The following is a 16,278-nucleotide window of genomic DNA, read 5'->3' as shown; positions in this document are numbered from 1 at the left end:
TCCATCTGAATGTATTTATATTATGGATTTAGTTTATTTTCCCAAGTTAACAGCTACATAATGAGGGTAAGGTGCAATCAGGGAGATTTCTAGGCTCTTCAGGGAGTCAGGGAGATTGCTGCTATTTCAGGGAGTGAGGGGTCTTGGCAGGTGAGGTGTATCCCGGAGTGAGGGGTCTTGGCAGGTGAGGTGTGTCCCGGAGTGAGGGGTCTTGGCAGGTGAGGTGTGTCCCGGAGTGAGGGGTCTTGGCAGGTGAGGTGTGTCCCGGAGTGAGGGGTCTTGGCAGGTGAGGTGTGTCCCGGAGTGAGGGGTCTTGGCAGGTGAGGTGTGTCCCAGGTGAGGAGACCGCCGCCCAAACCTTTTATCCCGGGAAGTGACGAGTGCTGGGCTGACTCTCCTCCTGACACCTGACTTTCACACCTAATTACTCAGCTGCCTATAATCTGCGGACTCACATAAAAGGTCTCAAGATGGAGTCACTTAGGAAAGGACAGATCAGGCTGTGCTTGAGGATGGGGGATTATGGGCACACTCCTGGGGACCGGTACCACAACAACAGCATCTATTATCAGCCACAGTACCTACCCCTAGGGATCAGCTGTGCCCCCATGCAGCATGAACCTCCAGGTATGAATAATCCTCTGTGTAATTGTTTTCTCCATAATGGTCTTTCTGGTTTATTATCTAGTTAAAAATGCCTGGTTAATGTGTTCTGTGCAATGATGATCCAGTGACCGCTGTAGCATCTGTCCTACATGTCCATTTGTCTCCTGTAGTAGTGTAACAATGTTCTGCTCCTGCTCTGCTGTTCCATGCTAGCTGCAGTGACTGTAACTTTAGACCCTGTTCCATAATTACTTTGATTCTGGAAAGGGTCCATGATAAGGCAACTGTGCCAAACTCTATAGGTGTAAAACAAAACAAATGGAGTGTTTACTGTTCAGATAATGCGTGTACAACATGTGCTATAGGGCCTAATTCAGATCTGATTGCAGCAGCAAACTTGGTAACTAATGCATACCTCCCAACTGTCCCTTTTTTTTTGGGGGGGGGGCTGTCCTGTCCCTCCTGAGTGGCTGCAGTGTCCTGGGGATAGGGGGTGGTTGGGATGCTCCTGCACTTGCTGCTCTGCTCCGAGCAGTGGTAAATGGACGCTGTGTGCATGTGCACAGCATTGTTACCAGTGAGGCAGAGTGATTGGGGGCATGGTTGTGTCTATGTTGCCTTCGTGCAAAGGACCTGGACGTGACAAAACGAGTGGGTAGGAGAGAACTTCCGCCCTTACAGCTCCTAAATGTTTGGTTCGTTCTCCGTTCGTTTAGGGTATTTTTTTTTCTTCTATGCAGCATTGGATCGCTCGCCACGCATCGGGCTCGGTGTCTCGCTCTGCTTCGCTCGCCACACTTTTCTATTCCAAATAGATTGTGACATGGACCCAGGGGGTTATGGGAAAGGTCCTTAGCGCGAAGAGAATCTAGACACAACCCTGGGGGCATGCCCTCACTGATGGAAATGGGGGGTGTGGCTTGTGATTGCCAGTGGTGCAAGTACAACAGATTTCTTATAGGGTGTGTGGGTGTTGAAAAATGGGTGTGGCCAATTAAAATGGGGGCATGATACACATGACCCCAGTAGTGCCAGATATACTTATACATTGACCCACAGCGCCTCTTTGATAATACCCTTCCTCTTAGAGCATACAGCGCTGCACAACGCTAGTAGCGCTGCACCTACCTGTCAGCCAGCGCTGTCCAATGCTGCTGTCATGGCTTCGACTTCCCCTTTAAAATTGGTGGGTGCTAGTGGGCAAGGGGGTGGAGCTATGCAAATTATCTCTGTGCTGCTCTCCTCCGATAGCTGGGGACTGCCTCTCCCCGGCAGCCCAGCCTCAATGTTTGCTGGGGTGGATCACAAGTGCAGCTCCTGCAGTGCAAAGTGTGGCCAGCGGTACGGCGCACCTGCTGCTAAATTCTTAAGGGTACGTCGTACCCGCACACTTTCACCACTGGTGAAGCCATGCCCTCTTTTCAGTGATGCGTGGCTTTGCCACGCTTAGGGTCCTGCTTTCGGGCCTCCAGATGTTGGGAGGTGTGGCTAATGGGCAGATGTAACATGTGCAGAGTTAGATTTGGGTGGGGTGTGTTCAACTGAAATCTAAATTGCAGTGTAAAAATAAAGCAGCCAGTATTTACCCTGCACAGAAACAAAATAACCCACCCAAATCTTAAGGTGCATACACACTGGGTGTTTCTGCCCAGCGTGTATGCATAGCGATGATTGCTGACCTCACTGGGCTGAAAAGTGCTCAGTGCATACACTGAGCGCTTTCCCCCCTGCCCGGCGATGTGCGCTATGGAAAGCCGCTCATCCCGCCGTTAATCTACTGGTAATACCAATAGATGAACGGCGGCCACCAGCGATGGAGCACGCATCACCGCTCGTCCATACACACTGGGCGGCTTTGAGCTGAAAGCGGCTCAACACACCAAGAGTGACCTGCTTCCAGCTCACTCGCCCAGTGTGTATGGGTCTTTACTCTGCACACGTTACATCTGCTCCCCCTGCAGTGCACATGGTTTTGCCCATTAGCTAACAAATTTGCTGCTGGAATCGGGTCTGAATTAGGCGGGCCCGTAGTTATAACAAAGCTAATATAATATACCCGATTGAATGGTGAAACCTAATTAACTATATACTAGATGATGGCTTTCTGTATTCTTGACCATAAACTTGCAGTTTCAACTGTACACTGCAAGATCCTGTTGTGCTGTATGCTAGAAATGCATCTCTCAGAACCTGGGGGTTTGTTATAAATGAGGGGTAGTCACACTTCTCAAATGGGATTATTTTTTTTGCATTGGTTACAGCACAATAATCTGTATAGATTGGACTTCAGCTCTCAAAACTAGTGGGGATTCTAAAGGTGCAGCGCCTGTATATTTCAGAGGTCCTGGACTAATATGCCAAGTGTATTGTCTTCCCGTGACCTATAGTATTGCTGAGAAAATTACACACTAGGAAGAGCTATGCCTATAAAGAGATCTCCATTCTCCAGACATGGCTGACTTGATTCTTCTCCCTGTAGAAAATGTGACTGCTGAGACTGTGGATTATTACAGCGCCCCCCAGTGGGAGCAGCGTCACCTGGCAGAGCAGTATGCCCAGGTGACGGGGGCAGGTGATGAATCTGGACCGTCCCAGCGTAGGAAGAGAACGACCTTTAGCCCTAAACAGCTTCAGGTATTGGAGAGCTTCTTCCAAATAAACAAGTATCCGAATATTAATCACCGGGAGGAGCTGGCGAAATGTGTTTATGTTCCAGAGCCGAGGATCCAGGTATGCTTTCGGAATGGCTGTCTGCCCCATCCAATGTGTCAACACTGTGGTCCTCATTTATTTATTTAAAAGGTGACTCTAAAGGTCATAATTCCTAATTGTGACAATTACTCTAGCATAATCTCTCAATCACTTCACTGCACTGCCTCTGCTAGTCTCTCCTGGGTCACATGACCTCACATCCCCAAACATGGTCATGTGATAAATGGTGCCTTCAGCAAGAAAAGGGTACTTTCTCCTCTCTACCAGACTCTGGGGTCTATTCATGAAGCAGTGAAAAGTGTGGAGAAGTTGCCCATGGCAACCAGTCAGCTGCGAAGTATAATTTTATAGAATGCACTTTATAAATGTTACCTCAACACTGGTCGCCATGGTCAACTTTTCCACTGGTTCACTTCTCCACTCTTTTCACTGCTTCATGAATAGACCTCATGAAATCAAGAATTGCAATGGATTACAATCCCTTTCTCAGTGAAACTGGCCATGTTAAAGGGTCTAGATTCTGCTTGACCATAAAACTCTGCAATATGTCCTATAATCCACAGTATATACATATAAACCAGCAGCTGCTATGGGGCACTATGCTGGACTGATTTCATTGTTATCTTATCCACTTCCTTCCCCTTTACTGTAGAAGTCCCCTTTTACCCTTGCATGTATGTGTTCCCATGACGGTATGTAACACCTGCACGGTGCATATCTTGTTCCATTGTTACCACCAGCACACATGGTCTTCCTGTAACCGGCTAACACTGCTTGTCTCTGTCCTGTAGGTATGGTTCCAAAACAGGAGAGCGAGAGCAAGACGTGAAAAAGTGAAGAAACCAGTCTTGATAGAATATTTTCCTGATAAGGAAGATGGCAACAGGCAGCAACCACTGAACAGGACAGTGACAACACTGCAAAAAAGGTCCAGCAAGAAATGGGTGAAGACACTATTGAGCTTTAAGAAAAAACCCCTTCCTCTGTCTGAGGATTGTCCATGGTTTTCCTACACACTGCCCAGCCAGGGTTTGCGGTTGAACCAGGTGACCACTGAGGACTATTGGAATGGCCCAACTAGCCTCCGCTTGGGAAACCAAGAGTACTGCAACATTAGAAGCCAAAATGGGGCTAGTAGCATCTACATGAGCCTTTATCGCTTCAACCACAAAGGCCAGAATGGACAAAGTGGCATCCATGAGCAGGTCTACAGGAACATGGCCTCAGTTACGCAATGTGGTGACTGACTTGACAAGAGAATACCCAGACCCCTAACCCCAGGGACTACATCTAATTTCTGACTGCATCGGACCATCGCTCCAGAGGGAAGACTGGCTATTAGAATGAATCTGTTGCTTTATTGCTAAACCTGTCCCGATTCCACTGTTGGTCTGACCTGTACAAGCTCAGCTTCTGGGGCCAGTGATAGCTGTACAGCCAGAGCCTGGAGATCAATTTCTGCATACAGGCATGAGAAGTACAGCTGTGGTTCCCAAGTGACTAATTCCTCAGAGGTTACAAGATAATATAGATATAAGTAGAGGAAAAGCTTATTTTTAATTTGCTAATTAAGAGATGTATAGGAATAATTTTTTAAGTGTTTATTTTAGTTAATATAATATTTATACAATTAGAACTTTCTGTGTACTTGGCCAATTGTGCTAATAAAAGTAACCGTACATAGAATGTGATTTCTACTTTGATCCCAGGTGTCTCGTCCATTTCTGAACGATAATAGTTACCCTGTACTCCAGTAATAGGCAGCCCACCTGACCGCTGAAGTAATGTTCTCCAACCACAACATGATTTAGAGACTGACTTATCAAAGCCCTGGAGAGAGAGTACCAACCCACCAACTCCTGACTCTCTTTCTTTTTCTTTTTTCTTCTTTTTTATTCTTCTTTTTTCTTCTTCTTCTTCTTTCTTTTTTCTTTTTTCTTCTTTTTTTTTTTTCTTTTTCTTTTTTCTTTTTTTCTTTTCCTTTTTTTTTCTTTTAAACCCAGCCTGGTAAAGGGGTGGGGCTAGCCAATGCCTCCTGAGCAATTTACCTCACTGCATGTCTTTGTTACTATGCCCTTTTTAATATAAATAATTTAATAATAAAATTGTGGGGCTGCTGTCAGCCTTGTGCGCTCCACAAGGGGGGGTGCTGTTAGCACAGGTGGGGGAGGGCACCTGTTTCATGCCTTACTTGATCTGGAAGCGGGTCCCTCCTCTCTGCCCAGCGTCATCTTTCCAGTGATTTTGGGAAGATAATGCTGGGCCCTAGACAGCAAAGACTCCGGCACAGTGTCTGTGCCTTCTATGTGCGATGCCTTCTTGTAGATATACCGGGAAGATGGTGCTGCCGATGACTGACCCCAGGACAGTTCTACTCGGGGGGGGGGGGGGGGGGGGTATCCGTTTTTTAGGTCAACCACTATTCAACATGGTATTTAGGTCAACATGGTCAGTAGGTTGGCACATGAAAAGATCAAGCGGAGTTTACATTTATTATTTTTTCCTTACTTTACTGTCCACGGGGACTACGATTGGGAATAGTAAGCATGGCGAGTGTAGGAAGCTATGTGAGGGGGATACAGTGCACTAATTGGTGTTCCTGGTTACTTTACAAAGAAAATTACACCAAAAAAACTCCTCTGCCTTTTCCATGCCGACCTACTCACTCTCGACAAATAGTGGTCGACAATGAACCACGCCCCCCCAAAAATAGAAGTGCTAATAGTTTATTTTTATCAATTAACAAAATGCAAAGGGAATGAACAGAGAAATCTAAATCAAATCAATATTTTGGTGTGACCACCCTTTGCCTTCAAAACGGCATCAACTTTTCTAGGTACACTTGCACACAGTTTTTGAAAGAACGCTGCAGGGAGGTTGTTCCGAACATCTTGGAGAACTAACCACAATTCTTCTGTGGATGTAGGCTTGCTCACATCCTACTGTCTCTTCATGTAATCCCAGAGAGACTCAATGATGATATCGGGGCTCTGTGGGGGCTATATCACTTCCTGGACTCCTTGTTCTTCTTTATGCTGAAGATAGGTGTTTTTTTTTTTTTAATGACATTGGCTGTATGTTTGGGGTCACTGTTCTGCTGCAGAATAAATTTGGAGCAAATCAGACACCTCCCTGATGGTATTACATGATGGGTAAGTACCTGCCTGTATTTCTCAGCATAGGTACTCAAAGATGATTAGCTCAGACTAGAAGCAACAAAAAATTCCCTTTTGTGGGGCACGCTTTTAGTAACTTAAGTGATCCTATATAAAACATAACTTATTATGAATATATCCAAATTGGTTCCGATATGAATGGTCGACCATGTTATGGTCAACAGTCATTAGATCGACCACTATTGGTTGACATTGACATGGTCAACACATGAAAAGGTCGACATGGTTTTTTTTACTTTTTTTTTTGTGATGTTTTTTGCGTAAAGTGACAGGGAACCCCAATTAGTGCACCGCGTTTGCTCGCCATGCTTCGGGCATGGTGCCTTCGCTCCGCTACCGCTTCGTTCGGCACAGATTACCGTTCCAATCGTAGTCCACGTGGATTGTAAAGTATGGAAAAGTTCCCCAAAAGAAAAAAAAAGTTAAACTCATGTCGACCTTTCATGTGTTGACCATGTCAGTGTCGACCTAATGACTGTCGACCATAACATGGTCAACCATCTGAACGGATACCCCCCAAATTGGGGTATACAGACATTTAGAAAAAAATGGTTGATCAACCCTTCTAATAGAGAACACACACATTGTAATCATACACAAAATAAAGAAAGGGTTTTGACTTCTGGTTATAATCATGGGCGTAAATGTCTTGTGGTGAGAATTTAATATAGTAAAATCATATTCAGATTAATCGGCAGAGGAGACACAAGTTTAAGTCCAACTAGAATGTATTGAATCTATACATAAAACTCTAAGGGTTGTGTCTGTACATAGCAATTGTTTTGAGAAATACAGTTTACTTCTAGGAACTGTTTATGAGCTACGGAGACAACATTTGTTTACAGAATTTTTGTGTGTCTATTCGTTCCAGCATCACGCAAAACTACTGGATGGATTAAGATGCAGTTTTCACTATTCTATATTATAGTATAGCTGAGTGACTTAAAGAAACGGGTATGTATGATCTCAATGTGACAAAAGGGAGAGGACCAATAAAGGAAAAGCCAGACGCTTGACACTCTGCGTTTTCAGGCTCCTCCGGTCCAAAATGACTGTGTGTGTATGTGTGTATATATATATATATATATACACACACACACACACATACAGACTATACGTTTAATACATATATTGTATACCCCAAAAAGTGCTCGGGGTCGCAGGCGTAGATCTCAGGACCAGCTGCTTCTCCCATGGGCGGCTTGGATAGCCCCAAACATTTTTATTGTGTTAATCCCTTAAGTAAAAACTGCAAATATTGTTTACAAAGAAATGTTGTGATCAATGTGTACTGTATAAACCATGCATCACAATATTAGATGGCACTACTGTCTTTGTAAAATTAGATGAGCAATAACAGACACCCACACGAGTGAACGCTAGTTGCAGATAAATCACCTGTTATAACATGTCCGCAATATATCACAAAAGTCACAAGGATTAATCGGTCATTTGAATGTAACCATGGATGTTGATATAATTTGATAGTGCAATCGTACAAATCATTTCGGTATATAATAACCCAAACATAAGTCAAATCACCTATTTGCACTAGCCATGTAATTTTCCCGGTGTTTTGTACATGCGCAGTTGGAAAATCACTGGCAAAATGGCCGCCGTGCCATTTTCCTGGAGATTTGCGCATGCGCTCTAGACCCTACTCCCCAGAGATCTACAGCTCTGCCGGCTAGGGAGGAGGGGGCCCAGACGGACCCTGCACACAGGCTGCCTCCTCTCTAGAAGCACCCCTGCCTTGTTCCATGGAAAAATCATCCCAAAAAGATTTTTTTTTTTTTTTTGCAACAAACTTTTATATTTGACTAAGGGAGAGATATCATCAATTACATTAAAGGAGGAATATTAATTGTTGCTAAAAAAAAATGATTTATGACAGACATTTATTTTATGATGTGGACAACATTTATTGAGCCATAACATAAATAATGTTGAAACCCCCCCATAATTTGTTTCCTTTTAGTTACAACTAGTAATCGCTACTTTTGTAGTCATTTTACTTCAGAAAATCTTTGAGACCTAGAGAGAAGCCACCCATATCATAACTGCAGCTTCAAATATATGTTTCTTTTTGCTTCCAACTATGCCATGGGTCTTCAACCTGTGGCCCGCCAGCTGCTGTGGAACTACACATCCCAGCATGCCCTGCCTCAGTTTTAGCATACCTTAATAGCAAAACTGTGGCAGGGCATGCTGGGATGTGTAGTTTCACAGCAGCTGGAGAGCCACAGGTTGAAGACCCATGATTATGCCAGAGGTTCTCAAACTCGGTCCTCGGGAGCCCACACAGTGCATGTTTTGCAGGTAACCCAGCAGGTGCACAGGTGTATTAATTACTCACTGACACATTTTAACAGGTCCACAGGTTTCACTTGCGATTCTGTGAGGAGACCTGCAAAACATGCACTGTGTGGGCCCCCGAGGACCGAGTTTGAGAACCTCTGATCTATGCCTTTCAGCCATGTTTTTATATTATCATACACATCTGTTTTGTTTTCAAGGCCCCCCACGATATGACAGGCCCCTGCAGCCGCCTCTGGATTGGATATCGCTGAATAAATTGAGCAGTCTGGGGTCTCCTCCCTGTGAAACAAAAATAAATAACCGCCTTAATGGTATAAACAAATGGCTGGGAGAGTGAGGGAAGGAAGTGTATGGAAGATAAAACTATGGAACAGTTGCAGGAAGCCTCGTACAAGCAAATACAACACCTGCAGGACAGAGAACCGCTGAATTGTGAACAAGCGACATCACAATGGCCTATTTCCATATCAGAGAGGCCCCATTTGGAACAAGAGACCTAAACGTAAAGCTTTGCTCACATTTAAATGATTATTTATTATTGCACAAGGTATAGACAGGGGGATGTTCAGCTAAAAAGAAACCATGTTTATTTCTGCAAATACAATAATAGCCACCCACTGACACACAACAAGGTTCCTATCTCTGTCTGTGGGTGTATATTAATTCAGGCGCAGATGCTACTTCTAATTAATATTACTGGTCAACAAGAATAAACAATTTATATGCAGCTCCCACTTGGCAGTCTGAACAAATACAGACAGGTATTTCGTTAGATTTGTACAACGGAGAAACGCGTTGAGTACTCTGCTTTAGTACTCTGAGACAAACCCTCTGATCGTGGGACTACACACACCGCCTTAAGCTTGCCGCATCAAGTCCAGTGACATCCACCCACCGTGTCCGCCTAACAACCTCCGTGGAAGCAAGACACACAGCCCCAGCAAGGTACTATCTAGCGGCACGCCGCTGCAGCCGGGAGCTGAGTTCCGCTCCAGAGATCATACACAGGTGGCCTGTGCTACCGCCAAGAGGAGACGGACGGCTGTAACGGGGATAGCGTAACAGCACAGCGCTGCAGATGGGAGCCGGCTTTTTGGTCTGTGTCATTTTTACCATGAGAAAGGGTTAACAACGCTCCCAGCAGGAGCTTAGTACGGTGGGCTACAAAGTATTCTGGAAACAGAGGAGGTGAGACACGGTTCTTGAATCCACAACAGTTACAAATTTATTATATGCAAATATATGTGACAACGAATCTGAGCATATACCTGTCTGCATGATTGAATGGTATGAGATTTGGAATTAATCCTACTGCTGCAGGACTCATTACGTTCCTTGGAATAAATACAAATTTATCCATCTAAGTGAGTGGCTCTGGATGATGCGGGACAGACAGCTATTATAGCCATTTAAGCTGCCACAAAAGTGATTTTGGAATCCAAACTATTACCAAATTGTGACTACAAGCTGATACAGTAATGTGGACTTTCTAGGTGTGGAAAATTAATAATATTGTTACATCACAATAGAGGGTATTGTTCTCATGGTATTTTTAAAGTATTAATATGTATATGTTGATTAGACATTTATTGTCTTTTTTAAAAATATAATTAAATTAATTAAAACTGCATGCGCTCTCTTTCTATATATTTATGTTTATTTCTGCAAACTGTCACTAAAGCAATTTCATACACAGTCCATCCATTCATAGGGGGGTATTCAATTGTTTGAAAAGTCGGTTGGGTGTCTGTGTTTTCCTGTCTATTAGATAGGAAAAAAGCAGACACCCAACTGACTTTTCAAACATTTGAATACCCCCCCATCGAACTTGGTATAAAGAAAGAAGAATTAAATTGCAGATAAAGTGCTGCGTGCTTGTCAGATATATATACATTAACAGCATTGAGTTCATTATAATACGGACATAGGTGGGTCATCAATCCGCTCCTCTCACAGACCCCCCAGGACAGACGTGAAATCGTTATCCCAGTCTGATCCGTACTCGGTGGATCTGTCGCTGACGCCGGAATCTGAGATGGGAGAGCTTTGCTTGCTGTAGTCCTGCTGAATCCCTGGCAACATCGGGGCATTGGCTCTGGTGCAGGAACTGGCAGGGATCGGTCGGCTGCTCAGACTCTCAGCAGCCATGGCATTGTTGGCCGGGAACGTGGGATAGTCCATGGTACAGTTGTTCTGCATGGGCACTTGGATGTGCCCTCTGCCAGGGTCCATAACATGACCACTGAAGGCCATCACCGAGGTGGCGTTATTGTAGAGGGGTTGTTGGTTCCCCATGTGGAGGTTAGATGGCACATTCTGGGGATAAAGTCTGGGAGATGATTGCTCCATCATTAGCCTGTCCCTGGCTACTGAACAGGAGTACTGAGGGTATCCCCGGTATTCTGGAGCCTGGACCATGTTCTGGTGCATGTTCCTCAATGGTGGCATCTGCTGCTGGGTTGTGGCCATCTGTTGCGGCTGTGCCATAGACACATGGGAAGAGGCTGCTGGGGTATCCCAGTACTTGTCCCCCAGCATGCTAGAGTAGCGCTCCTCCAAAGCGAGGGGGTTGCTCGTCTTGACTCCCTTTCGCCTGGCCTTAGCTCTCCTGTTCTGGAACCAGACCTGCAGGACAAAGAAACGTCTGATAAGTACATTGTATACTGCTAACGTACAGAGCATTGGCTTAGACAATAATTATTGTAACAGAGGAACTCTGTGTCCATACTGCTGATAGCTACACATGAGACTACCGTGTGAGGCTGGCAAAATGACAATGAATCTATAGTCCACATCTGCTTTCATTTACAGGAATAGACCTTATAATTTAGTTATCAGGGTCCTACTGTGATGCACTAGGTGGGGTGGAGGTGTAGGGCTCCCTAAGACCCTACTGTCCCTGTCTGCCTAATTATTACCTGGAAGTCCTGTCCCATCTCATTACAGAATTTAGTTATTTTTGTAAATACCCCTGAATGTCACAGTGAATACCCCTGGGGATACTAATACCCCAGGTTAGGAACCACTGCTCTAGAATACAGAATTATTTTGAACATAATACTTAAGCAGGATATAAGTTGCTCTGCATTACTAGTACAGGATATAGTACATGTGGAGATATGGTCAGGAGGCTACAGATAGTTTGGGCCTCATGTAGAGATGAGGCCAGAACACAGGGATGGGGGTACTGTGGTCAGGATATAGGTCTAGTGATGAGGCCAGAAGACAGGAATGGGGGTACAGTGGTCAGGAGATAGGTCTAGAAATGGCGGTACTGTGGTTAGGATATAGGTCTAGTGATGAGGTCAGGAGACAGGAATGGGGGTACAGTGGTCAGGAGATATGTCTAGTGATGTGGAGAGAAGACAAGAATGGGGTCATTGGTCAGGAGACAAGCCTAGTGCCGAGGCCAGAAGACAGGTATGGGGGGACAGCGGTCAGGAGATAGGTCTAGTGATGTGAACAGAAGACAAGAGTGGTGGCATTGGTCAGGAGACAAGTCTAGTGCTGAGGTCAGAAGACAAGGATGGGGGTACTGCGGTCAGGAGATAGGTCTAGTGCTGAGGCCAGAAGACAAGAATGGGGGTACTGTGGTCATGAGACAAGTCTAGTAATAAGGCCAGAAGACAGGGATAGAGCAATGTAGTCAGGACACAAGTCTAGTGATGTGGACAGAAGACAAGAATGGGGTCATTGGTCAGGAGACAAGCCTAGTGCCGAGGCCAGAAGACAAGGATTGGGGTACTGTGGTTAGGATATAGGTCTAGAGATGAGGCCAGAAGACAGGAATGGGGGTACAGAGGTCAGGAGATAGGTCTAGGGATGGGGGCACTGTGGTTAGGATATAGGTCTAGTGATGAGGCCAGAAGACAAGGATGGGGGGTACTGTGGTCAGGAGATAGGTCTAGTGCTGAGGCCAGAAGACAAGGATGGGGTTACTGTGGTCATGAGACAAGTCTAGTAATAAGGCCAGAAGACAGGGATAGAGCAATGTGGTCAGGACACAAGTCTAGTGATGTGGACAGAAGACAAGAATGGGGTCATTGGTCAGGAGACAAGCCTAGTGCCGAGGCCAGAAGACAAGGATGGGGGTACTGAGGTTAGGAAATAGGTCTTGTGATGAGGCCAGAAGACAGGAATGGGGGTACAGAGGTCAGGAGATAGGTCTAGGAATGGGGGTACTGTGGTTAGGATATAGGTCTAGTGATGAGGCCAGAAAACAAGGATGGGGGTACTGTAGTCATGAGACAAGTCTAGTAATAAGGCCAGAAGACAAGGATGGAGCATTGTGGTCAGGACACAAGTCTAGTGATGTGGACAGAAGACAAGAATGGGGTCATTGGTCAGGAGACAAGCCTAGTGCCGAGGCCAGAAGACAAGGATGGGGGTACTGTGGTTAGGATATAGGTCTAGTGATGAGGCCAGAAAACAAGGATGGGGGTACTGTAGTCATGAGACAAGTCTAGTAATAAGGCCAGAAGACAAGGATGGAGCATTGTGGTCAGGACACAAGTCTACTGATGAGGACAGAAGACAAGAATGGGGTCACTGTGGTCAGGAGACAGGGCTAATGACCAAATAGAAATCAGGGTTCTTTTCTCAAAAAAATAATATATAACTGAAGATGAAGTGGACCAGGCCTGACCAACTTGTGGCTCTCCCGCTGTTGTGAAGTCCCATCATGCTTTACCAGCTGATCGGTGGGAGGGTGTGCTGGGATTTGTAGTTTCACAACAGCTGGAGTGCCACAGGTTGGCCAAGTCTGATAGACCTTGGACAGATTTAATTGGAGAAGTTCAGGGGCAGACAAAAAAAAAAAGTGTTGGGTATCAAGAGAGGAAGATGTAAGCAGGAGCACATACCTGGATCCTGGACTCTGGCAGGGACATTTGTTTGGCCAGCTGTTCCCGGTGGTGGATATCAGGGTACATGTTGATCCTAAAGTATCTCTCTAGAGAATCCAGTTGGGCCTGATTGTAGACCGTCCTCTTCCGGCGTTGGCACACTGCTGTGACCGTGGCTTGTGGCTGGCTACCCATCATTTTGGGCTGCGTGGTTGGCACAGATCTACTGTCAGTAGCGTCTGGGGTGATAGCTTCTTCTAAAAAGACACAGCAATTATCAATTGTGATATCATTAAATACGAATAACTAACCAAGCATCTGATATTATATAATAATTATAATATCTGGGTGGTCCTTTCTAGCTGGCTCCAGCAAACCAAGTGAGAGATGGATTTTAATGAGATTGTACACACTGCCACATAGACCAGTGGCTCCCAAACGCGGCCCACAAGACACCCCAACAGAACAGGTTTTAGGGATATTCCTGCTTGTGCACAGATGGTATAAATCAAACTGACTGAGGTACTAATTAAGTCACCTGGGCCTAAGCATGGATATCCTTAAAACCTGGACTGCTGGGGTGCCTTGAGGACCACGTTTGAGAACCAGGCATAAACCATTCACAATGCACTATGTATAACTGCATTCGTCTGTCCTATGTTGTATGCTGGACATTTGTCAGATGAGGTCAGTGGACGGTTAATATTTTCTAGGCCAGGTAATATAAATATATGGAGCTTGTATCATGTATATAACGTGAACAGCTGTTGTAACTATTTCTACATTACCCAAGTTGAACGTATTTACACATAACCCGGCATAAGCAAAGAACAATAAAATAAATATCTATTAATTATTATATTACTCTCTATAGGCCAATGGTGCCCCCAAAACATTTACCTTTAACACAGGGCTGCTGGAAGTCCTCCTGTTGCATAGGGTCCATACACAAATCCATGTGAAGAGACGGCGGACCCGAAAAATCCATTTCATTGGGACTGGTGGAAAAACAAGGCGAGTAGAAGTCTCCACGCTCCTGGCTGTATCCAGCCATCTTCCTGGGGTGACTGGGGTGTCTGCTCTACCAGCAACGTGCAGGTGAAGCCTCTCTGCTGGTCTGCTACCTGGTTACTGGGTGAGGGCCATACCTAATGCCTCTTATAGCAGGTTGAGTGGGCGGTGACGGTGATCAAAGCACCTAGGTGTGACAATGGCTGGGGGGCTTAAAACGATGCTGAGGTTCTGGGTGTTAGGTAGACACAATTGTAAAGCTCAGGTCAGCAGCCATTATATCCTGCTGGGCTAATCAAAAGGCATGAGACTCCCAATAAACATATCAGGACCAATGGTCCCAGAAGGTATGTTTCCTGTCTCGTGCACCAGGAAGTCCCCTTCCAGACTCTGAGCTCCGCTGCTGACTGTCACTTCACGGCTAAACAACAACATAAAACACTTACTGTACACGTGGGGGTGCGGAATTCCTTATTTGCTGCCCTTATCAGTAAATTGGGACGCAGCCTGCAATAATGGCGTTAAAAAGTAGATTGCAGGCTCTTTAGGTAACAAGCTTTATTCTGAATCGTACGCAAAGCTGTAGTTTCCAGGGTGGAGCGATATTTTGCTTCTACGTGGGCACGAAAATCTCCAAAAACTTGCATAGTGCATGCGTTACACAGAGGCGCAGTTGCGATTAATGCGCACGGTATCAGAAACGTGTAAGAAAAGTCCTGGGTGACTAAACAGATGCATGAAGAGGGTCCGTCTTATGGGACTGCGTTATGGTTGCAAACTCAGGCGATTATTCGCTCACAATGGAGGCCACACTCTGACGGAGAATCTGCGCCTAGAACGTGGCGATGGTAGTGCCTAAAGACGCACAAAGCGGGATTGTTGCATCTAAAAACAGACAAAGTGGGTGTCTCAGTCCTTGCAGGGGGATCAGTATGATTTACCTACAATCAAAATACCGACAACAATTGACCGATGGTCAAAATACCGACATTTACCATGTCGTCACAGTCAAAATACCAACATTTAAAATGTCGATAGAGCAAAAAGGTCGACACAAGTTTGCCCAAAAAATTTGTTGTGTATGTCGACATGGACACCGTATAAGTGTATCGTGTCCCCTCGCATGGCTCGCTGCGCTCGGCACACTATTATATTCCCGCTCCAGGTCCACTGGGATGGTAAAGTATGAACAAGTCGGTTTTGATTAAAAAATCAGGAAAAACTCATGTAGACTTTTTGACCTGCCACCAATTAAAATTTTGGTATTTTGACCTTGTCGGTATTTTGAATGTCGGTATTTTGACCTTGTCTGTATTTTAAATGTCGGTATTTTGACCATGTCGGTATTTTGACCGTCGGTTAATAGTTGTCGGTATTTTGGCCGTCTGGAATTTGATTGTAGGTAAATTGACTGCACCCCGAGTTCAGTATGATTTACCGACAGACACAATCCCGACAGGCATTGACCTACAGTCAAAATACCGACACGGGCAAAATACCGACATTAATTATGCCGACATGATCAAAATGCTGACATAGTCAGAATACCGACATTTGAACAGATCAACTTGAGTTTTTCTGTGTTAATGTCGACATAGGTCGATATGGAC

General features: G+C 45.2%; 2 protein-coding genes across 2 annotated transcripts; one reads left to right on the top strand and one right to left on the bottom strand.

The window, feature by feature from the left end:
* The first annotated feature begins 455 nt into the window (after positions 1-455).
* LOC134910664 (pituitary homeobox 2-like) lies at positions 456-5,021 on the top strand. Its single transcript, XM_063918964.1, has 3 exons — positions 456-627; positions 3,086-3,336; positions 4,110-5,021. Exons 1-3 carry the CDS (start codon positions 471-473, stop codon positions 4,563-4,565), a joined length of 864 nt encoding a protein of 287 aa, XP_063775034.1. The 5' UTR covers positions 456-470; the 3' UTR covers positions 4,566-5,021.
* A 5,622-nt stretch (positions 5,022-10,643) lies between these two features.
* Positions 10,644-14,711, bottom strand: LOC134911027 (homeobox protein Mix.1-like). Its single transcript, XM_063919419.1, has 3 exons — positions 14,558-14,711; positions 13,676-13,914; positions 10,644-11,438 (listed from the first exon to the last, which is right to left on the bottom strand). Exons 1-3 carry the CDS (start codon positions 14,709-14,711, stop codon positions 10,764-10,766), a joined length of 1,068 nt encoding a protein of 355 aa, XP_063775489.1. The 3' UTR covers positions 10,644-10,763.
* Between the last annotated feature and the right edge of the window lie 1,567 nt (positions 14,712-16,278).

Source organism: Pseudophryne corroboree, chromosome 4 (assembly GCF_028390025.1).
Source record: "Pseudophryne corroboree isolate aPseCor3 chromosome 4, aPseCor3.hap2, whole genome shotgun sequence".
Lineage (NCBI taxonomy): Eukaryota > Metazoa > Chordata > Amphibia > Anura > Myobatrachidae > Pseudophryne > Pseudophryne corroboree.
Note: the sequence above shows the minus strand (reverse complement) of the source record. Positions and strands in the feature narration are given on the sequence as shown.

Bases quoted from the DNA above. Each gene is read 5' to 3' on its own strand.
- LOC134911027 (XM_063919419.1), bottom strand. From the start codon at position 14,711: ATGGCTGGATACAGCCAGGAGCGTGGAGACTTCTACTCGCCTTGTTTT. The intron at 13,915-14,557 runs GTAAATGTTTTG...GTGTCTTTTTAG, and splicing joins CCAGCAGCCCTGTGTTAAAG to AAGAAGCTATCACCCCAGAC. The intron at 11,439-13,675 runs GTATGTGCTCCT...TTTGTCCTGCAG, and splicing joins TGCCAGAGTCCAGGATCCAG to GTCTGGTTCCAGAACAGGAG.
- LOC134910664 (XM_063918964.1), top strand. From the start codon at position 471: ATGGAGTCACTTAGGAAAGGACAGATCAGGCTGTGCTTGAGGATGGGG. The intron at 628-3,085 runs GTATGAATAATC...TTCTCCCTGTAG, and splicing joins CATGCAGCATGAACCTCCAG to AAAATGTGACTGCTGAGACT. The intron at 3,337-4,109 runs GTATGCTTTCGG...TCTGTCCTGTAG, and splicing joins TTCCAGAGCCGAGGATCCAG to GTATGGTTCCAAAACAGGAG.